Raw genomic sequence first — 20,759 nt, 5'->3', positions numbered from 1 at the left:
CTGCCGACAGGGTCCTGCCTGACTCGACTCTTTTCCAACGACGGCCCCGGTGAACGGTGATCTCTTGTGCAATCCACTCCACCGGGCAATGCTGTGTGTGGATATCGTCAAACCGTGGCCAACATGCGGCTGCGAAATACTGTCGCCTTGTTATTGACTTTGGGATTCGCGATCGCCCAAGAAGGGCCATGCGAGAGGTTCGAGCGGCTGCCGCAATGCGCGGTACGTGGCCTCGTCGATCACAATCGCATCCTTTGCTAAATCGTCATCTAGGACAGCTGCGTGTCTAACTACGTCGGGAGTGACTGCCCCAGGACAAAAGGCTTCGTATGCGACTCGGAATATGGTGCCATAGCCTCGTGCTACGAGGAACAATGCCCGCTGGAACAATACCTTTGTAAGGCAACATACGATCCATTTCTACACAGAACTCGCAACTAACAATCTCGGCCCATAGATGCAATGAACATAACGACCGGCGTGTGCGATATTCCCCCTCGAAGCCGCAAGACAACGCAGATCGGCGTCGGTGCAGCCTTCATCGCCATCACAACAATCGTCATGGGAATGAGGTTCTTGGGGCGGCCACCCTTTTCAGACTCATTTGGGATAGACGATGCGATTGGTGTTTTGACATATGTGCGTCGTTTTGTGGATGTTGCAAGCAGCGAGGCTAATAATCGGCCAGGTCACGGCTATGGTCGACACGATTTTGATGGTGCAAGGTGAGGATGATTCTCTCCGTTTAGTCTCCAATACATGCAGCTAACGCTTGCCCAGCTGCAAGAGAGGGTTGGGGGACTGACATGTGGTCACTCAGTCGAGAGCAGATCATCCACCTAATGAAGGTCCGTCTCGCTGGACTCACTCTCTCAGTATACCATCTCACTCACTGCTTTCACAGCTCTTCTACATCGGCATTATATTCTTCTACTTCTCCGTCGCCGTCTCAAAACTCGCCATTCTCTACTTCTACCTCCGCATCTTCACGACCCCCAGCTTCAAACGCGTCACGTATGCGGTAATCGCACTCTGCGCAACCTGGGGACTTGCAGTCGTCTTCCAGACCGCGTTCAACTGCACCCCCGCGTGGTTTTACTGGACCCGCTTCGATGGGGTCTCCAAGGGGACTTGTCTGAGTTATACGGCGTTTAAGATCATGCCGCCTATCAATGTTGCACTCGATGTTGTTGTCATGCTTTTGCCGCTGCCGTCGCTGCTCAAGTTGAATTTGCCCGTTGCGAAGAAGGTTCGAGTTATTAGCATGTTTTCTGTTGGGATATTGTGAGTTTTCAACGGGGTTTGATATGTCTATCATTCTGATCGTGTCTAGGATCCTCGTCGCAGGCACTCTGCGCCTGACGCATCTCTACAATTCCATTACAACATATAACATCACATGTACACACCCAGGTCAACCGAAAAACGAGAAATACTGACGTTTGCAGACAACGGCGGCGAACTCTCCTACTTTGGCGTCATCGAAGCCCAAGTCAGCGTCATCTGCACCTGCATGCCCGCAATCGCCACGCTCCTCAAGCGAGTCATGCCGCAATGGTTCGCCTCCCGCAACGGGACACGATACGGCACGTTCCAAGAAACCGTCTCGCCGCGGAGAGCGACATTCAGATCGAGTGCGAATGCTATGAAACCGACGTCGGGGATTGACGAGGATGATATTCATTTGATAACGGTTCTGTCGGACGAGTCGCATTTGCAGAAGCCGGAGAAGTCGGCTAGTGTGCGTGTGAGTAGATAGGATAGGACAGAGAGGAATATATTTATCGCATTTCCACCCGTGGGTTGTTACAGTAGGTGTCAGTAGTAGAACTCTCGCGCCAGCCCTGATTCATCGGTCATGTCTGAGGGCGGATTCTGGGGCACCAGCAGGGTCTGCGGACTCTTCACTTTGATATGCTGGTTCACCCACGCTTTCTGCCTCTGTACGTTTGTCTGCGCGAAATCGACAACGTCAACAAACTCTCCATCCCAGAGTGCCTGGCTGGATGGTGACAACGCCAGTAGATGGCCTTCGATGTACCCCAAGAACATACCCAGCGACTGCAGCGTGATAAGCGCACAGTACGGATCACCCGTGTCTTCCATGGGGAACAGACTCGCCCGCAGACGCTCACAGACTCTCCTGCCATACAAGCGGCTCTCATGATACCGCTTGATGATGGGATCGAACCTTTCCAAGACAGTCTTGGTAATGCGCTGCATGACCTCCAGTCCAGCCTGGATCTCCAGATCATGCACGAGTCGGGGAATAAGATCCTTGTAAATATCGCGGAGCATCTCAAGGGCTTCGTGTGTTGCGCCCAGCCACATCTCCAGCCAGCGTACGCGCTTCTTGATGCCCTCGTCTTGACCTTTATTCACTGCGTCCACCTTTTTTTCCTCGATGCGTTTTATTGCGGCGGTTTGTTGCTCCTTTGCCTGCACTTCCTTTTGCACGCACTTTTCGATGCGCACGGCGCCGGATTTGAATCGTGGTTGTTTCGAGACGGGGTCCCATTGCTCTGTAGACCATGTTAGATGCTGACCTGCAGAAGATTGTGGTGTCCTGACCGGCCGTCAATTCATTCGCAGCCCTCGCCCGCTGATCCGTCGAGTCAAAATATCCAAAATGAAACGGGATAAAGACATGCCCCGGAAGAATCTCATGAATCTTCACAGCCAACTCGACCTCTCCCCTCCTCGACTTGACCAGCACCATCTCCCCCTCACTCACACCCACCATTTCCGCATCTTCCCTGCTGAGCACAACACTCGCATCCGGGTCCGCCCTCTGCAACCGCTTCGACCGCCCCGTCTTGGTCCTTGTATGGAAATGAAACACATGCCGCCCTGTCGCAAGCAGGAACGGATACTCCTCGCTCGCAGCCTCCAGCGACGGCTTATAGTGCGCGTGCTTCAATATCGCGCGTCCGGCAGGATTCATCGCGTCGTACTGCGTCTTCGACAACGGCGTCCCCGTCTCCAGATCATGCCCGAAACTCTCGCAGTACTCCGTATCCGTGTAGAATTTCCCATCGTCGAACAGTCGCTCCTTCCCGTACGGATACTCCGTCGTACACGGCCACTGGATCCCCGAGCCGCCTGTAAGTTTTTCATACGTCAGATCGCTGCAGTCCAGCGGACGGCCGAAGGACATCTTCTTCCACTCTTCAAAGACTTCCTCCGGGTGCGTGAATGGGATCAGCGGGTCGCCGTGTTTATTTCGAAAGTCCATCCGCCGCGCGAAGTCGAGGAAGATGTCTAGGTCTGCTTTTGCCTCGCCCGGTGGCTCGACGGCCTTGTGACTGAGGTGCATTGTTCTATCGGCGTTTGTAAAACACCCCGTCTTCTCGCCCCATTGTGCGGCGGGGAGGACGACGTCGGCGATTGCTGCCGTCTCCGTCATGAAGATGTCCTGCACGACGAGGAGGAGTTCCGGTTTCGTGAGGAGGTCGCGGACGCGATGCAGGTGAGGCAGACTGACGAGCGGGTTCGTGCCCGACACCCAGAACATCTCGATGGAACCTGCTTCAATGTAGTTGAGCATATTCTGGATATGCGTCGGCTGGTTCCAGTGCGGGACATGCGCGTAGTCGATGTTCCAGATATCTGCAATCTCCTTCATGTGGTTTGGGTTTTGGAAGTTGCGAAAGCCCGGGTACTCGCCGTCGCAGCCTGTTTCGCGGTTATTCTGGGCCGTGGGTTGTCCGTTCATCTGCAGGATCCCGCTGCCCGGTTTGCCGATGTGGCCGAGGAGGAGGTTGATGTTGTTGATTTGACAGGCGGCCGCGGTCGCTTGGTTGGATTGGTAGACGCCTTGGAGGGCTGTTGAGAGGAGGCTTCCGGAGGTGGAAATGGCCTCTGCAGCCTCGTGGAGTTGGCTGGCTGGGACGCCGGTGATTTCCTCTACGAGCTGTGGGGTGTACTTCTTGACCGTCTTCCTCAAGTCGTCAAGCCCGACGATGAAGTTGGACACGTAGTGCTCATTAACCCAGCCGTTCTCGAAAATCAAGTGCTGCAGCCCATTCAGCAACGCCACGTTCGTCCCCAGCTTGGGAGCCAGATGGATCGTCGCCCTCTTTGCCGTCTCTGATGTCCGCGGATCGACAACGACCAGCTTGGGCGGATTCGGTCCCTCGAGACGGTCCAGCACGCGCGCCCAGAGCACCGTCTGCGTGTTGGCCATGTTGTGGCCGACGAGGAACAGGCAGTCTGTATAGTCGATGTCAGAGTACGATCCTGGCTGCCCGTCACTCCCAAACGACTCGCGCATACTGGCAGCTGCAGTTGCAGTGCAGAGGCGTGTGTTTCCGTCCCTGACATGTCAGCCTCGTCGCAGTAGAAGAGGGTTGGCAGCGTACATGTGCAAAGTATTCAGCCCAGCCTTCCCAACCATGGCGAGGACATAGTACTCCTCGAGAAAGAACTGACCCGTCGTATAAAAGCCAATGCCATGGTTCGTCAGCCGTGACTGAATGTCCTTGGCGCGGTCGACAATCAGCGACATGGCCTCGTCCCATGAGGCTCGCTCGAGCTTGCCATTGCGGCGGATCAGAGGGTGCTTTAGTCGGTCGGGGTGGTTGATGGAGACCCAGCTGCGGTCGTATCAGGACGCCTCGTATAATACAGACTAGAAGGTAATAAGGTACTAACCCATTCAACCCCTTGGGCCCCAGTCGTCCCTTATTCACGCGGTCAACCGTGCGACCGCGGACACCGACGACTCTGCCCTTCTTGACCCCGATATCCAGCCCGCACCCATTACTGTGAAGGTGAAGATCAGCCAAGGATCACTGTGGAGAGTTTGGGAAAGCGTACCTGCAGAGCACACAAGCACTCTGGACCCATTTATCCGGGGTATCGACCAGATGCGAGTCGCACCGCATCGGCCACTGGTGCTTGTATGGGGTACGTTCGCCCCAGATGTCTTTGATGGAGTCCCTGGTCTCGACTACCCGAGGCATTTTGCGGCGAGGGCGAGTTGGATGGGGTGAGTGACAAATTGGGAAAATGTGATGGGATGTCAGCGAGAGATGGTTTGGGGTAGCGCTGACTCCACGATGATGTATGCGACTTTTTTACCGGATTGGGGTTGGATGCGTTTGTGCCAAGGTCATGGACTGCCAGGGATTAACTTTTAACTCATTCATTTTGATTTCAGACTTCAAAAAGGTAAAGGTACAATGGCTCTATCCTACACAAACGCAGTCGAACGGGTTGAGAAAGAGGCGCACCGCCAACGGACAGCCTTCCTCGCCGACAGCGAAAAATGCTCAATATTCAACGCATGCGACCGGGCAGTTTCGGAGCCAATCTGTAGCCCGATTTCCACTCCAGAGTTTGATACTTCTGCCATGGATGGGTTTGCATTAAGTTCTGTCGCGACGCAGGCTACAAGTCCGGAGAGACCGGTGACATTCGAGGTCCAGGGGACCACCACCGCAGGCGATGAGCCGCACTCGCACTCGACGCTGAATCCAAGAGATGGGATCCAGCCTTGTGTTGAGATCATGACGGGGGCGCCGTTTCCTGCTGGGCCAGATGGCGATAGGTTTGACTGCTGTGTTCCCATTGAGGATGTAGTGCTGCTTGAGAACAAGCTCTCGAGTCGTCGGTACATTTCGCTCTCCAAACCAGCGAAATGGCGCCAGCATCGACGACTCGCCGGTGGTGATTTTTCCAGAAATGACCGGATCATTGGGGTCGGCGAGCGCGTCAATCCCCAGCATATCACGGCAATGGCATCGGTCGGCCTGGCCGAAATTCCAGTATTGCGCAAGCCACAGATCGCCATCTTCTCAACGGGCTGCGAGCTGATGTCCTCGGAAGCTGCATCTCATCGCTTCATGATCCACGACGCAAATGGCCCATATCTATCGGCGATGCTGAAAAAGTACCGCGCAGATGTCGACTTTCGTGGAGTCGTCCGCGACAGCCCAATTGCCATGGAGAACGCACTTCTTGAAGCCCTCGGCCAGAACAAGTACGATGTGATTTTGACATCTGGTTCAGTCTCAGCAGGCCGTTGCGATATGATTCCCGGCGTGATAAGCAGCATAGGGGGCCGGACTGTTTTCCACAAGGTCGCCATCAAGCCCGGCCATCCCGTCCTCTTCTCCGTCCTTCCAAGGGGAGGACAGGGCGAGACGGCATTCTTCGGTCTTCCTGGGAATCCAGTGGCAGCCGCGGCCTGTCTTCGGTTTATTGTGCTGCCATACCTGCGGACGCTGCAATGCCAGTTGCGAGAACGGCCACAATCTGCTCGGCTACAAGTACCCAAGTCGAGTAAGGCAGCGCTAGCCTTTCGAAAAGAAGCTGACATTTTCCGACCAGCCATTCTGAGTCCGTGTCGACAGACGGTGCAGATCATAGAGGACCACAGTCCGGGGAAGACGAAGCCGTTTCTGCACGCAAACTGTTGGGCGCATATTCCAAGCGGAATCGAGCAGGTATGTGACGGGGAAGCGGTGGACGCGTATCCTTGCGATCTCGAGTAGATGTGTTATGAGGCTTTCATATTATCTGCGCAGTTGTTCATCTCGTCGCTCATCCTCAGCGCCTGTTCATATTCCGCTCGAGTATTCATGTTAAACAGCCAAATCTCCGATTCGGGCCGTATACTCGTCCCCTTTGACTCGAGAACCACAGCCTTGGGACCTAGAATGCCCCTCTGTACATTCTGGTCTAGTAGAGATAGTGCCTCAGGGGTCCAGATCCCCAAAAGAGGCTCGTAGATCCCGTCCGCATTCTCAAAGCACGTAACAGGACCAGCCATGTGTCCACACAAGTAGCGCAGAGCGGAGACGGGGAAAAATGGGTAATCGCAGGCGACGACTAGCCAGGTGGCGCTATTGTCGTGGCGATATGCCGAGAGGAGCCCGGCTGCTGGGCCCAGGTCTTCTCCTGGGTTGTCGTAGAGGATGTGCGCGATAAATGGTGGAGACGAATTGGCAGTGTGCAGCCGGAAGGTGGTGTCGGCGACGCGTTCTATACGCGGGTTCTCGAGGATTTCCGGTAGAGACGCGGGAGATGGCAAGGAGAGGAACACGGCATCAGACTCGGGAAAGGCATGATGGAGCCTCAATAATTGTTGCTCATAGATGGGGATGTCGTTGGCGAGACAGAGGAGTTCCTTGCGCGATCCCATTCGCGTGGAACGGCCTCCAGCGAGGAGGAGGGGCTTTATCGCGGTAGACATCTGTGCTACTAGTTTGTCTTTCGAGTCAGGTCTGAACTCTGAAGATATTCCCAAGAATGTATATTTTGTGTGGTTGAGGTCTTACACAACTGTGACGCCATGGAAATCGAAATATATATTTAGCATCACCGTCCATACAAAACATATGTCCTACAACTAAGTTTCAACATCACAATTGTTTCGATCACAATGGCGATCCCGACCCTTCTTGGAGGCTCCAGAAAAGCCCCAGCCTCAGCCCCGATTCGGAAAACGAAGAAACTAGACAGGGTGGAGTCGGGCAGACTTCGGCAGCACGTCACAACCTGAAACGAGCGAGACTCCTGACTCGAGATCTCTCCCGTTCCATGGTTGGCAGCGGTCCTGCCCGGAATCCAGTCTGTTTCTCCGAGGTACGAAGGGTATTCATCGGCTCGGAATCGGCGAGTCACACTTACGAACGAGTTGATCTTCCTTTCCCCTGAATTCGCGTGGTGCGGAGAGAAAAAGAAACGAGCGGGTTGCCTTGTGGCAGGAATCATAAGACGGGGGAATAACGACCAGGATCAGACTCCATCACGGTACTTGAGTCTTGGGAGATCATGCCGGCACTCATCCAGGGAAAGCCGCAAGACTCTTACTTCGAGAGGCTGACTCGACAGAAATTTGACCAGAATTCTTCAGGTCTTTCTTGACGGCAAGTGACAGGTCGCTTCGCAGGTGAGGGACCTTTTTCCGTGGCAAGCGAGAAGCGAAGCAAACCTCAACTTGGCCCTCGGCGTCATTTCCCACTGCGGACGCGGACCCAGCACGATGGGGGCGCATCGGGGGGCATGAGCAGCATGACTCGCTCGCACTCCGCTAGCGTTAACCTTGCTGAGAACCATCGATCGATCTGGAGCAGCTGGAGGCCAGCTGGGTGGGCCCCAGTGGGCATGGCTGCCCGCAGCCGCGGCCCTTGTTTCGTTTCGGTTGGGGTTATGAAGAGATTGACCTCCCTCTTCTGCAGCATTTCTGACATCCACTGCCTCATCTTCACGAGCAGTTCCCAGAACCGTCTTTGTGTCCGCGAAGGGTTCGACCATGAAACAATTCGCATTCGATCTGCGCTCTCCCCTCTGAGCCGGTCCGCATCCGCATACAAAACTCCTTCTTCCCCGCCCACCTCCATCTGCATCCGACCATTGTCGTCGGCTGGCCGAAATGTTCGAGACCTTGCCCCTTGAGGACCGGGCCCTGGCCATCTTCGTCGTCTCGGCGGTGATGGCCGCCTTGTCCATCATCACCGTGGCGATGCGATGCTTTGTTCGGCTGTACATCGTGCGCGCGTTTGGCTGGGACGATGGGCTGATGCTGATTGCGCTGGTATGTTACTGCCAGATCATATTCAACTGCGACTGACATTCTAGGCGCTGTTCATCGTCCTCGCCATCCTGTGTATGATCGGACCGCTGGCGGGAATTGGGCACAAGATGAGCGAATTCGACACGCTGACATCGCTGAGGGATGCCCTGCTGGTAGGATGAAGCCTTGATGAGCTCTCTTTCGGGTCGACTGACGTGCTGTACAGGTATGGTGGCTCGGCCAAATGCTCTACCTGTGGGCCTCCGCCGTCGCGAAAATCGCCATTGCCCTCGCTCTCCTCCGACTGGCCGTGAACCGGGTCTATCGCATAATGCTCTGGACAATCATCGCCATAGTTATCGCTATCGGCCTCGTGTTTTGGCTGATCCTGCTCTTTGACTGCCAGCCTGTCTCTTATTTCTGGGAGCGCGTCACCTTGGTCACGCACGGCAAATGCCTGTCCACGGACATTCTGATCATCATCGCCTACCTTTACAGTGGACTCACCATCGTATGCGACTTTGCTCTGGGGATTCTTCCAGCCTGCTTGATCTGGGGACTGCAGATGACGCAGAGGACAAAGAAGGCTTTGGTTGGAATCTTGAGTTTGGGAGCAATGTATGCACTTGAAGTTTGTCTGCTTTTGTATACATACTGACAATTATCCTAGTGCGAGTGTCGCCGTGGTCATCCGACTCCCATACCTCAAGAACTACGCCGATACCGATTTCCTCTGTAGGTCGCTAAGGAAAACGCTCATACATCGAAGCTAACATTCCCAGTCTCAACATATCAAATCGCCATCTGGTCCATCATGGAAACCGGCCTCGCCATCATCGCCGGCAGCCTTATCACCCTCCGCCCGCTCTTCCGCTGGTTCCTCGACGGGAGCTCCTCCTACCGCCGAAAGCGACGCAGCGGCCGCAGCGGAGGCCAATACGCGCTGTCGAATCTCACAGCCAATGCTTCGAAGCCCGGATCGCATCAGCCGAGATACTGGCGGCCGGATGTAGGCGAGGACTCGACGAACGTGGTGGTGACATCCATTTCATCGCCGAATGGGCAGAGCCATGGCGATAACAGTAGCCAGGAGGATTTGAATCCAAGTCCCTCGGCGCGACACATGAAAAACCAGGTCAGCGTGCATAAGACGTTTATGGTGTCGAACAGCGAGCACTATTAATAGAATTCGATCGGACGACGCGTGCGTTTGGCTGAAGATGACATCACAATGATGCCAAGACTTGTATATAATCTCCAACAATGCCCAAACAGGGATTTTAACTAATTAAAAATAACTACGCACATCATGCCTTCCAAGCACGGTTCCAATACTCATCGCTACCACAAGTACGTCCAGTCCTGCTTTTTACAAGTGCAACGTAGCTAACAATCCAGGATCGGGCAATGGATGCCCCCAACCTACGACGCCCACCAAGAATGGCTCGGCGGCGTCATCGCCCATGTCGACAGCAAGACCGAGCAGGAACTGCACCCTGTACTCAAGGAGTTCCAACATCTTATTGAAACAAACACTCGCGTTTACATGCTCGTCTCGGCCATGTTCGCGGAGATCCCCAAGAACCAGCACTTCCAGACGGACCCCACGGGCTCCTCGGAGATCCGTGATTACCACCACATGCTGCGCGTGCTGAATTATATGCTCACCACCGCGCCGTCGTGGAATGATTTCTCGCTCCGCGTTGGGCTCGTTGGATTGCCGATTAATGCTGTCTTTGACTGGTCGATGGGTACGCCGAGCGGATACGCCGCGTACCTCGACCCGGACATCAACGCGATGCTCAAGAAAGTCCTCAATGCATGGGGCGAATTCCTCACATCACCCGAGTCCGCTAAAGTCCTCGATGACTCGAAGTATGGCTGGTTCGGGGAAACAGGCAAGAACAACCTCATGCACGTCGCCAACATCCCGCACGGGACATCCCACTCCTTCGACGAGCTCTTCGTCTGCGACCCCTCGGCAAAGTACCACGGGTACAAATCCTGGGACGACTTCTTCACGCGCATCTTTCGACCGGGTATTCGGCCGGTCGCATCGCCGGATGACGACAATGTCATCGCCAACGCGTGCGAGTCGCAGCCGTACAAGGTGGCACGCGGCGTCAAGGCCAAGGATACGTTCTGGATCAAGTCGCAGCCGTATTCGGTGTATGATATGCTGTCGCATGATGAGCTGGCGGAGCAGTTCGTCGGCGGGACGGTGTATCAGGCTTTCCTCAGTGCGCTGAGCTATCACCGCTGGCATGCGCCTGTGAGCGGGAAGATTGTCAAGGCGTACGTCGTCGACGGGACGTACTATTCCGAACCGCTTTTCGAGGGACTCTGGGGCTCTGATACGGATGCGACCAAGGAAAACAGTATCGATCCCGATGGCGAGGTCATGACGCAGGAGTATCTGACGTGCGTCGCGACGCGAGCGGTGATTTTCATCGAGTCGGATAATCCGGCCATCGGACTGATGGCGTTTTTGGGCGTGGGAATGTGCGAGGTGTCAACGTGCGATATTACAGTCCAGGAGGGCCAGCGTGTGAGCAAGGGCGATCAACTGGGCATGTTCCATTTCGGTGGTTCGACGCATTGTCTTCTTTTCCGGAAGGGCGTCCAGGTAGATGGGTTTCCTTCGCCAGATCTTCAGCACAATGTCGCTGTTAATAGCCAGATAGCCGTCGTCAAAGTGTAGTTTAGCCATCTGCTATGTATTGAGATTCTGTGCCTCCTCGGCTCGCGGCAACTTGTTTGATATGTTATGCTTCCCCGCGTGACCCCGCAATCCTCCCATGGAAGATATCGTATATGATGACAAAAAGCTCCGAAATCATTGCTCTCCAGCAGTCTGTGACTCTGGATCACAGAATGGATCTAGCCCACATCAAAAAACAACGCTGGTCCTCAAGAATCACCTACGACGCCGGCAATGTGATCACCTACAACCTCGCCATCGGCGCCGACGGCAAAGACCTCGGACGATGCTGGGAAGAGCACCCGAAATTCCATGCGCTACCGACATTCACGTCGCTCGCGGTGGTCAACATGATGGGGAAAGTGACACGGGACATGCCGTCTCTCCTCCCGACGTATAAGCCGTTGGAGCATCCGCATGTTCATGCTGAACATTATCTCGAGATCAAGGAGGCGCTGCCTACTTCGGGGACGGTACTTTCGGAGGCACGGATTGTGGATGTTGTTGATCGGCGCTCGGGCGTCGCCGTGATTGTTGCGATATCGACCAAGCATGCTGCGACTGGGAGGGAAGTGTGTTATAATGAGTGGACATCGTTTCTCATCAAGATGCCGGGCAACGGGGCGTCAAACGCATCGTCCATGAATACGCGACCACCGACAAAGCTACCAGACCGGAAACCGGATCTTATGGTCGATCATCGGACAACAAGCGAGCAAGGCGCACTCTACCGCGCAGCGACAGGCGAATGGAATCCCATGCACATTGATCCAGACCACGGAAAGCGAGCAGGATTCCCCGGCCCTATCCTATCCGGGACGTGTACGATTGGTGTGGGCGTGAGGCATGTCATTGATTCTTTTGCCGGGGGCGATTCCTCGCGGTTCAAGAGCGTCAGGTTGCGATTGAGTAGGCCCGTATTTCCCGGGGAAGTCATCCAGACGCAGATGTGGAGGGAGGATGATGGGCGGATTGTCTACCAGCAGGTAGCTCCCGATGGAAGGGTTGTCATCTCCCAGGCCGAAATCCGATTAAAGTCAGACTCAACTCGAAGCCTGCTGTAGAGCTACCACGCCTGGGAGGGATGGATGATGTAGGAGGCATGATATGAGTGGATACTGGATTGATTGCAAAAACTACACAACATCGCACAGACGAGAGTATAAGATACAGAAGAGTAATGACTGAACCCTGCTTCCCCAATTTTCCCACCCTCCTCCGTGAATCCCCCAGTATCTTCCTTTCAACTAAGCAACCCTGCACGCGGCGGGTGGGTTATATCCATGATCGCACGCAAAGCTGCAGAGACCCAGATACGAGTTATCCAAACCGTACTGCGGTAAGCATCTCGTACCGGTAGTCGGCGGCGTGGGAACTGGTGCTCCGTACTGCGTGCAGCTGCAAGGGCCTGGAGGGCAGTAGCCATAATGGCAAGCGAAACTGCACAGCCCGACGTAGTTTCCGGGGCCGGTTCCGCCGGTACAGACTTGGCCGGTGCCGGGGCCGCTCGTGGTTGTGGTCGTCGGTTCAGTGGTTGTGGTTGTGGTTGTGCGGGTCGTCGTGGTTGATGTTCTTGTTGTCGTGGTTCTGGTGCTCGTGCTGGTCCGTGTAGTTGTACGGGTCGTGGAGGTTGGCTGTGGCCTGGTGGTTGTGGGTCCCGTGGGCGTTCTGGTGGTCCTGGTGCTGGTACTGGTTGTGCGGGTGGTCGTACGTGTAGTCGTTCTAGTCGTAGTAGGAGTGTCTTCTCCCCAGCCTGGTGGAGGGGTCGGAGTGTGAACGCCGAGGGAAGGGGTGGGCGCGCAGGTCTGTACATGTAGTCCCTGCGTCAGGCTGTTGAGACCCGCGCTCTGGAGAGAATCGATTGGGCCAGGTGGAAGAGTTCCCACTATCTCCAGTTAGCCACAGTAGAGATTTCCAAATTCAAACGTACCGTAAGGGTTAAAGTTATATAGCCCGCAAACACACCCATCGATAATCGGCAGGAGACTGACTCCAGACTGGATAACCTGACCATTCCGACTGAGCGAGAAGGCTTGGGATCCAACACCCATCGGGACCGTGAAGGCGCTGGCCCCTGCAGGCGCATCAAACACCTGAACATTACCACCAGAGTTGACAGTAACTGTTGCTGGCTCGGTGAGCGTGGTGACCACAAACACTGCATCTTCCATGGTCTCCCACCCATCAGGACGCCCGTTGAAATAGTTACCACTGCCATTGTTGGCCGGAACCATACACGTGTCGGTTGCATCGCAGTTAACACCCCGAGGTGCAGGTCGATACCAGTAAACAAGGAGGTCCTCGGTAATATAGCTGTTGACAGAGCTACTAGAAGCACCATCCTTGTACGCAGCGATAAACGGCTTGGACATGTCCATCCAGCCATCGTGGGGCCTAGAGATGTTAGATGGAAGTGAGGAATGAGACAAGAAGGAACGAGGGGGGTAGAGAATGAGCGAAGCGAGAAATAAGAGGGTGAGGAATGAAACCGGAACAACATACATATCGTTGACCCATTTAGAGGCACCATCATCCGTATGAGGGGAGCTAAGAGGCCCAATATAATGGGATTCGCCGTAATCATTCCAGGTAACAATCTCGATAAAGCGAGGACCCATGTCCAAAACCTGCAGCCAACGGTCATACCAGAGCAAATCGCCAGGGAAGACCCAGTTCTTGCTGTATGGGACTTCGGGGCCAAAGTGGGTGAAAAACCACGGAGAAACAGCTGGAAATCATGGATGTTAGCAAGACTAGCTAGTATTCGCGATTGGGGACAGATAATCAGCTTACGCGCGATATAGCCCTTCCCGTTCAGCGCTCTGATATAAGCATCATCACCATCTTGGACAGTAACATGCCGGCCAGGCTTGGGAGCCTTGTTGTTACCGTCATTGTCCCAAGCCATCCAGTTGAGTAGGCCGTCAACCCCGCTCATATCTGTCCCCATCTCGGGGTGGAAGTTTGGTGCGAAGAACACTGGCTTCCCAGCAGCAGAGCGCATGGCGTTAATATCGAGACCGTCACCAGCAAACGAAGAAACAAAGATCTTTCCATCGACCATTAACTGCGCAGGGCGGCTCCCATACTGAGCGACCTTCTGGCCGACTTCGTATCCCTGGCCGGTGTGGTACCAGTTGAAGTCGAATGAGATGAAGACCTTTGCAATATCCCTATTAGTCACAGACTAGGAGGCCAGCAAAAGGGATGAGCACCTTCATATCGTTATTAGCCGCCGACTGGTATGCCAGATCCAACTGCCGATCCGTATAGGGGTCGACACCGATGTTCAAAGCGAAAGCATCAATGCCCAGCGATTTTGCTCGCTTCATATCGTCGTCATAATCAGCAGCCGAGTTGCGGTTGCTGGTGATTCCGATCTACCAAGGTGGTCAGTCATTTGCAGCAGATCGCCACATCACAGCCAGGGATTACCATAAAGTGTGCAAACACCAGCCGATCAGTGGACTGGCGGGCCTCATTAAGGCTCGAACCGGGCGCAGCATGAATGAGCAAGGGGAGGGAGCAAAGCGCTCCAAGAATGGATCTCAACTTCATCTTGACCAGGTAACTCTTGTCTCCTCGATGCTGTGATGATGCTGCCCTGGAATCCCAAGCCAGAACCAGCATTATATAGTTTTTTTTCTCCAGGATCTGCTCTCGCTCAACAGTAGATACGAATAGACTGCATTTTCACCGAATTCGCGAGGGACGAAGTTCATTGGCGGTGATGTCCATCCCTGGTTGCATTGGACTATATTCCCCCGTTCCAAAAGACGCGATGTTACCATAAGACGCACCCCACAGGGTGGTATACATCCCCGCATTATAGGCGCAATAAACCTCTGCAGGGCCAAGGGTCATCTGGCCCACCGGAAATTCAGCGAGAGTTTTGACGAAAATCTGGCGAATCCCGCGGCGACCCTCGTGAAGAACCCGATCTCCTCATGCATCTCCTTCGAGTCCGTTGTACGACTCGACTCTGCAGGTTGCCCCAGCAGGAACGGGGTTTGCAAGACCCGAGGCTTGTCTTATGCTTGAGTGTCTTGCGGCCACTGTCGGCGAATGAGCATCACCTTGTGTTCCCATCTGGTAGTCCTCGATTGGTGTCTTGCATTATCCCTTGCATGATATGTCAGAATCCGCGTCTGGCAGACACTACATGCCCCATATATCAGCGCCCCGTGATGTAGTGGTATTGCCGGAGAATTATGTGTTGCATCAGGGTCGAACTGGCCAGGCAACCGGGTGCAGGTGGAACGATGTATTGCCGACCCTCTTAGTCGCATCAACACGCGAATGAACGTTTGCAGAGTAATGTCAGAGTGTTAATGAAGAAGCCCGAGGCCAGGAGCTTTTAAAAACAATTATCGGCCTCTGAATTTCAATCGCTCCTGTGCGATATGCTCTGTTTTCGTCCCAAGATTGCTTTATTAAGCCAGATTTGGTCTCTAGCAAACTGCAGGCCGCAGCCAATTGCCTGGGAACCTCGCCCTCTCGAGCACCCGGCCTCCAGGAGACATTGAGCCGCATCACAATCCCCCGAGTTGGTCCGCAGTACACGCCAGGGCGGTCATTTCCTTTACCCTTGTCTCGGCGATTCCCAATCGTGCTTACAGCATACATACTGTAAGAGCCGGGAATTCTACATAAAGAGGCTTACGCGAGCAGAGGCGAGCAGATTCGACTGCGATCAGCTCTCGTGCCGCATTCCACATGGCGACGCGTAGCAGATACGCCAGGCCTTTTAAATGAAGACTTGCGCGTAATACCGAATGCCCGTGCCGTTCTGTGAGCCACGCGGCGCACACCTGAGTGGTCTACATGGCCAGAATCATCGCTAGACACCTTCCGTGGCTTGACCGATCAGGTCTTCGGATTCCGGCGTGGAAATTGAGACTCTGGTTTATTTGCCTCTTCGGTTATTTTGGTAGCGGCTTGGGCTTCCCTATGTATATGTAGCACGGCCTATTGATCCGTGTCCGTGTCTGAGCTTGTACTTTGCAACGTTGTCATGCTTCTAGACCACCTCCCGATATATGCCAGCCAGGCTATAGGTTTGGTCAATCAAGAAACGCAGCGTACCGAGGCGGCTGATTGACAGATTCTCCCTAGCATGCCTTAACGGTAATATGCCTCGAAGATGTTGGGATGTTGCTCACTGTGTTCTTGTCACAAGATAGGATGATGGGAAATCGGAGGAAACATGAATGTGCTTCACGTAAAAGTGTCAGAATTCATCTAACCTATCAGAGTAAAGTTGAGTCACCAAGCACTATAACTAGTACATTGATAGATTAATTTGAAAAGGCACACGATCAATTCAATATCAAAATAACCTGGAAAGCACATAACGCTGCTAGATACTTGAGCAACAATTTATGCCCAGGAAACAGGCTCAACTCACTTTCCACGCAAGGCATCTATTCCGGCTCTCCATTTATGGGGAAGGCAGACTTGCAGCCCTGCTCCGCACGTAGACCGGAACTAATATCCGTGCATGTCGCCCCGTTCTCCCCAATCATATAGGCGCCATTGGCGTAATTGAAGTAGAAGTATGGGTCACCAACATCCCAGTTAACATGCGTGACGACGATAGTGTATGGAAGCCAGTCCTCCTCAATAACGTAGTTTATACCGCAATCATTGCCTTCGTTGTCCGGAGAGTACACGCCTCTGCGCATGCATGTGTTGTCGTAAATGATAAACGCCTGGTGGCCGGCGACTCCCTCGAAGGGGTTGTCGCCGTCAAAGGTAGGAACGCTGACCATGCTAATTTGCAGTGAAAAGGTCCAGGAGTCTTCGCCTTGGCCCAGGCAGAGGGCTTCGCGGTCTTCTTGGGTTTTCTCATCCTCTTCGATTGCGTTGTGGAGTCTGCATTCGGCGCGGACGAAGGAGGGGATTGCGAGGAGAGAGAGCGCAAAAAAGATGCTTGTGAGGGCTCTCATGTTGGCAGTTTGGGCTGGTGCTCGATAGCAATGATACTGAGGACGATGGTGAGACTGGACGATTTACCTTGACTTCTATCACAGTTATATAGACTTTTCTCCCTCGAGAGCAATGAAGTCACCAAAAACCTTTTGCGTTGCATGCGTCATTACACTATATCACTGTTCAGAGCCACAAGGGCGTTGTCCAGTCGCAGCTCTGCACCAACAACGTGATACATCGACTCAACACTTCTCTCGGGTATACCAACATTCGCCCCTTGGCATCGTTCATAGTTTCTGGGAGTGAGATAGACTAAGCCTGCTCTTCCATCGTGTTTCGATACTATACTGCTTGGCATCGTTCATAGATGCTAAAGGATACATGGAGTCACTCGCTAACAGCTTCCGGCCCCCAACGCCCATAACGAACCCCTGCCCCACGACGATCATTGATGTCATCCACCCTGTTCCCCGCGTACCCACTAGCCTATCTGGGTAAGCTTTGTTGTTGACCGGCCTGCTCTGCCTCCTCGAGTCGGCGATTCCTCCCGTCTTGATGCAGGGGACCACTTTGTCCTGACCAGAGGGAAGCTTTATTGCGCCACCATGTCGTGCCACCAAGTCTGGAGCAGGCTGCAGCTAGGGCGGCTTTAGTGTGTGAGGAAATCGCATCAACGATTGATGTTACGAAGCTCCCGTGCTGCAATTCCTCCTCTATCAACCACTTCTGCTCCCAAAAGTTCCACGCGCCGGTTCCCGTCTGTTTCACCACTTGATGTCCTTTGAATCCGGGACATTTCTTGTGTTTTGTGGTCTTCCCTAGATCGAATTTCTAAGAAATCATGCCGCCAAAAACTTAAGCCGAAGCATGTGCATTCATCACCAACAAAGCTGACGTCACGTCTCCTCTCTTGTCTAGCCATTTCCCCGCCCCGGGGCGTGACACCTTCCAGGTTACGAGTCATGAACCGCAGTGATATCGTCGATAAGCGCCGCGACGGACAGGGTTCGGTGTTCCTTCGTTCTGGCCCCCATACTGGTTCCAAGATACTGCCAACAGGGATTGGTCAGGCCATAGCCCTTCTAGTGCAGATCACCAGTTTCCACCGAATCACCCGATAAACCCTGAATGCATGAACTTCCGGGTAATTGGGCTCGGCTACCTCAGGTAGCATTCAGTCATGTTCCATATCTTCAATGACGTATAAATCGTGCTATGGTATGCGTCTTCGTCACTTCGATTTTATCGTAGATTGTCGCAAATTAGGGAGCATGCCATGACAGCGCAGAGGTTCCCTAGGTACGACAACGTACGTAGCATGTTCAAAATAGTGACCAGGCTCTTGGAATACGATGTAGCTCCGAGACATTGACATTGCCCGGTCAGGAGACATCAAGTCTGTTAACACACACCGATGTCTCTTCGCTTCTTCGGTGAGAAAATTGCAGGGTGATCCTTTGATTTGCAGAAGCGTTTCCCCTATATGCCATCACCCAGATACATATCGGGTAGAAACATAGACGCATCGATAAACTCCAGATCAGGAATTGGCTGGTCTAGTAGCCCCTGCAGGAATGGCTCGGAAAGCGCCATAAAGTCTTCTCTGCCATCGGTAACAACAGCAGTGGAGGACAGCCTGGCGGGTATACTCTCACCAGCAGCAAGTTTGGTGTGCATAAGTTTCTCTATAGCTTCTATATGGGAATAAAACTCAGCGGCCGCGAAACTGCCGATGTCTTTAAGCTGAGAGAGCAAGTGAACAGCCACCTCGAACTGCTCTTTATCGTTCTGCCGGTCCTTGCCCTCAAGCATACTGGAGATGCCGAGGACGGTGGCTGCGGCGAAGAGGTACTGGGTGTAAAAGAAGTCGAAGATCATGAATGAGCCGTTTGTCCAGCTGTCGGTGAGTAACTGGCACGAATGCCGCGCGTAACGGACGCAGGTGTCGGAGAGTGCGAGCCCGGATGACGGCACTGGGCTGGCTTCGAGATGAGTGCGTAAGACATGCAGTAGAATTGGACGGGTGGTGAGAATCGCGAGCTAGTCGGTTAGCCGTGGTTTGCTTCTTAATTGACAGAATATATACCTGATTGAATAGAAGATGAAGCGATCTCGCTCGCGGGTCCAGTTCAGCTTCATGCTTCGAATCTATCCGGAGCGACAGAGGGAGGTTCTCCAGCCAGCTGCGCAAGTCTCGGAATGCCTCCTGGACCCTCAGCGATAGTGAAGTCCGAGGAGACCGTTGACCGTAGATTGAGTGAATGATGCTCCCCGATAGCCGCGATAAGCCAATCCTCGCAACGAAGTAATCACGGTCAGGGAAGTCCAAAGCATTAGAAGCATCACAGATTGGATTCGACGGCAGGTCAACTTCAATCTCGTCGTCGCGGATGGCAGCGGGATAGCCGAGTTTTGCTGCCCACATGCGATCGAAACAGTAGGCAGTCCACCAAACGCGATTTCGATGCTCTCGTACGCAGGGGTCGCTCAGTTGTGTGTCGGGCACGTTGAGGTGCAGGCCCATAATGACAGCGGTTCGAACAGCAGAGCCAGCGAAACCGTATGCCGAGTGCCGCCGATTGAGGCACAATGAGTAGAATGACTGGGGTGATGGTAAGTTTAAATACTGTGGTAATGAGAACATAACGAACCAGTAACAGGAGGATCTCAACCGTGTCAAGATTGGGCCTCTCGCTCACGATCCGAGTAACTCGCATCGCTTTGGCAAAGTAACGAATCCCGGGAAATGCATCCCCAGAAAAGGGGAACTTTGTCACATACATCTCGCCGATGGCGAGCACAGCCCACAGTCTACTCTTCGCCAGCAGTCCCAGCGACGAGGGCACGTGAATAGCACATTCCAAATCCGCAAGAGTCGCACTCTGTCTGATAATGTGATAGCAGCGACCGAGACATTTTATGGCACTTCGAACGAGAAAGCGTGCGTGTGCAGATCCGGGCCATGGACAGTCTGCGTCTGACAATTCGAGTAGTTTCTCATCGGTGGGGAAACTCACACGGGGCAGATGCCCATGCTGTGCACTGGACATGGCCTGGCGAAACCGCGTTGCAAACGCCGAGTCGGAGGCTTCCGCAACGAGGATGGGGGTATGGGTAGTATCAATATGGACGAACCAAGGGGTCTCGGAGAGCACAGGGCCTTGTACGGGTGCGCCCTCATCATTGTCGTGGTGGTCGCCGTGCGAGCTGCCGCGAAGCCGCTGGTTTTCAGCGACTAGATTTTCAATATACCTGTCTCTTTAGCATGTTGAGCAGTGGCGAGAACATAGCTTTACTTACTGCTGACTGACTTGCACCACGCGGTCCTTTTGTGGATAGACACACTCCTCCTGCTTGCCTACCCTCTGGCACCCCTCACAGGGCACTTCGCCCGAGCACTTGACTTTTCGCGCATGGCATCTGCGGCATCTGTGTGGGTTAGCGGCCGAATGTCAAAAGAAGGAGCAAATATTACGCTATCGGCTTCGTGCGAGGTCGAGAGCGTTTTGGCATGGCGCGAGGTCTTTTTCTACTGATGAAAAGGAAAGATTGATTCAAGTCCCAGAGTCGCCGAGATTCTCTGCGGCAGGTGGCGATGACCCCGAC

At 53.9% G+C, this 20,759-nt stretch overlaps 10 protein-coding genes across 10 annotated transcripts; 5 read left to right on the top strand and 5 right to left on the bottom strand.

The window, feature by feature from the left end:
* Nucleotides 1-123: 123 nt before the first annotated feature.
* On the top strand, nt 124-1,759 carry BJX68DRAFT_272143 (uncharacterized protein; the record flags this gene model as incomplete). Its single annotated transcript, XM_071047134.1, has 8 exons — nt 124-222; nt 274-397; nt 458-639; nt 689-725; nt 781-848; nt 905-1,284; nt 1,334-1,401; nt 1,449-1,759. 8 exons carry the CDS (start codon nt 124-126, stop codon nt 1,757-1,759), a joined length of 1,269 nt encoding a protein of 422 aa, XP_070893547.1.
* Nucleotides 1,760-1,818: 59 nt separating this feature from the next.
* On the bottom strand, nt 1,819-4,964 carry BJX68DRAFT_279407 (molybdopterin oxidoreductase family protein; the record flags this gene model as incomplete). Its single annotated transcript, XM_071048729.1, has 5 exons — nt 1,819-2,522; nt 2,572-4,316; nt 4,362-4,595; nt 4,654-4,764; nt 4,819-4,964. 5 exons carry the CDS (start codon nt 4,962-4,964, stop codon nt 1,819-1,821), a joined length of 2,940 nt encoding a protein of 979 aa, XP_070893546.1.
* Nucleotides 4,965-5,183: 219 nt separating this feature from the next.
* Nucleotides 5,184-6,497, top strand: BJX68DRAFT_279406 (molybdopterin molybdotransferase MoeA; the record flags this gene model as incomplete). Its single annotated transcript, XM_071048728.1, has 1 exon — nt 5,184-6,497. The coding sequence occupies one exon, from the start codon at nt 5,184-5,186 to the stop codon at nt 6,495-6,497; it is 1,314 nt and encodes a 437-aa protein (XP_070893545.1).
* Nucleotides 6,498-6,502: 5 nt separating this feature from the next.
* BJX68DRAFT_272140 (molybdenum cofactor guanylyltransferase) lies at nt 6,503-7,198 on the bottom strand (the record flags this gene model as incomplete). Its single annotated transcript, XM_071047133.1, has 1 exon — nt 6,503-7,198. One exon carries the CDS (start codon nt 7,196-7,198, stop codon nt 6,503-6,505), a length of 696 nt encoding a protein of 231 aa, XP_070893544.1.
* Nucleotides 7,199-8,210: 1,012 nt separating this feature from the next.
* On the top strand, nt 8,211-9,827 carry BJX68DRAFT_247842 (uncharacterized protein). The gene is made up of 5 exons (XM_071041820.1): nt 8,211-8,542; nt 8,587-8,694; nt 8,748-9,139; nt 9,192-9,256; nt 9,304-9,827. The coding sequence occupies exons 1-5, from the start codon at nt 8,381-8,383 to the stop codon at nt 9,702-9,704; spliced, it is 1,128 nt and encodes a 375-aa protein (XP_070893543.1). The 5' UTR covers nt 8,211-8,380; the 3' UTR covers nt 9,705-9,827.
* BJX68DRAFT_247841 (phosphatidylserine decarboxylase family protein) lies at nt 9,823-11,246 on the top strand. Its single transcript, XM_071041819.1, has 2 exons — nt 9,823-9,871; nt 9,920-11,246. Exons 1-2 carry the CDS (start codon nt 9,831-9,833, stop codon nt 11,220-11,222), a joined length of 1,344 nt encoding a protein of 447 aa, XP_070893542.1. The 5' UTR covers nt 9,823-9,830; the 3' UTR covers nt 11,223-11,246.
* A 149-nt stretch (nt 11,247-11,395) lies between these two features.
* Nucleotides 11,396-12,302, top strand: BJX68DRAFT_279400 (HotDog domain-containing protein; the record flags this gene model as incomplete). The annotated part of the gene is made up of 1 exon (XM_071048727.1): nt 11,396-12,302. One exon carries the CDS (start codon nt 11,396-11,398, stop codon nt 12,284-12,286), a length of 891 nt encoding a protein of 296 aa, XP_070893541.1. The 3' UTR covers nt 12,287-12,302.
* Nucleotides 12,303-12,469: 167 nt separating this feature from the next.
* BJX68DRAFT_258866 (glycoside hydrolase family 71 protein) lies at nt 12,470-14,780 on the bottom strand (the record flags this gene model as incomplete). The annotated part of the gene is made up of 6 exons (XM_071043608.1): nt 12,470-13,107; nt 13,153-13,616; nt 13,725-13,950; nt 14,016-14,382; nt 14,438-14,602; nt 14,658-14,780. The coding sequence occupies 6 exons, from the start codon at nt 14,778-14,780 to the stop codon at nt 12,470-12,472; spliced, it is 1,983 nt and encodes a 660-aa protein (XP_070893540.1).
* A 1,865-nt stretch (nt 14,781-16,645) lies between these two features.
* BJX68DRAFT_272135 (uncharacterized protein) lies at nt 16,646-17,170 on the bottom strand (the record flags this gene model as incomplete). The annotated part of the gene is made up of 1 exon (XM_071047132.1): nt 16,646-17,170. The coding sequence occupies one exon, from the start codon at nt 17,168-17,170 to the stop codon at nt 16,646-16,648; it is 525 nt and encodes a 174-aa protein (XP_070893539.1).
* A 1,462-nt stretch (nt 17,171-18,632) lies between these two features.
* On the bottom strand, nt 18,633-20,666 carry BJX68DRAFT_272134 (Zn(II)2Cys6 transcription factor; the record flags this gene model as incomplete). The annotated part of the gene is made up of 5 exons (XM_071047131.1): nt 18,633-19,193; nt 19,240-19,755; nt 19,805-20,405; nt 20,454-20,582; nt 20,629-20,666. 5 exons carry the CDS (start codon nt 20,664-20,666, stop codon nt 18,633-18,635), a joined length of 1,845 nt encoding a protein of 614 aa, XP_070893538.1.
* Nucleotides 20,667-20,759: the final 93 nt, after the last annotated feature.

Source organism: Aspergillus pseudodeflectus (genome assembly GCF_044049435.1).
Source record: "Aspergillus pseudodeflectus strain CBS 756.74 chromosome Unknown BJX68scaffold_74, whole genome shotgun sequence".
NCBI lineage: Eukaryota > Fungi > Ascomycota > Eurotiomycetes > Eurotiales > Aspergillaceae > Aspergillus > Aspergillus pseudodeflectus.
Note: the sequence above shows the minus strand (reverse complement) of the source record. Positions and strands in the feature narration are given on the sequence as shown.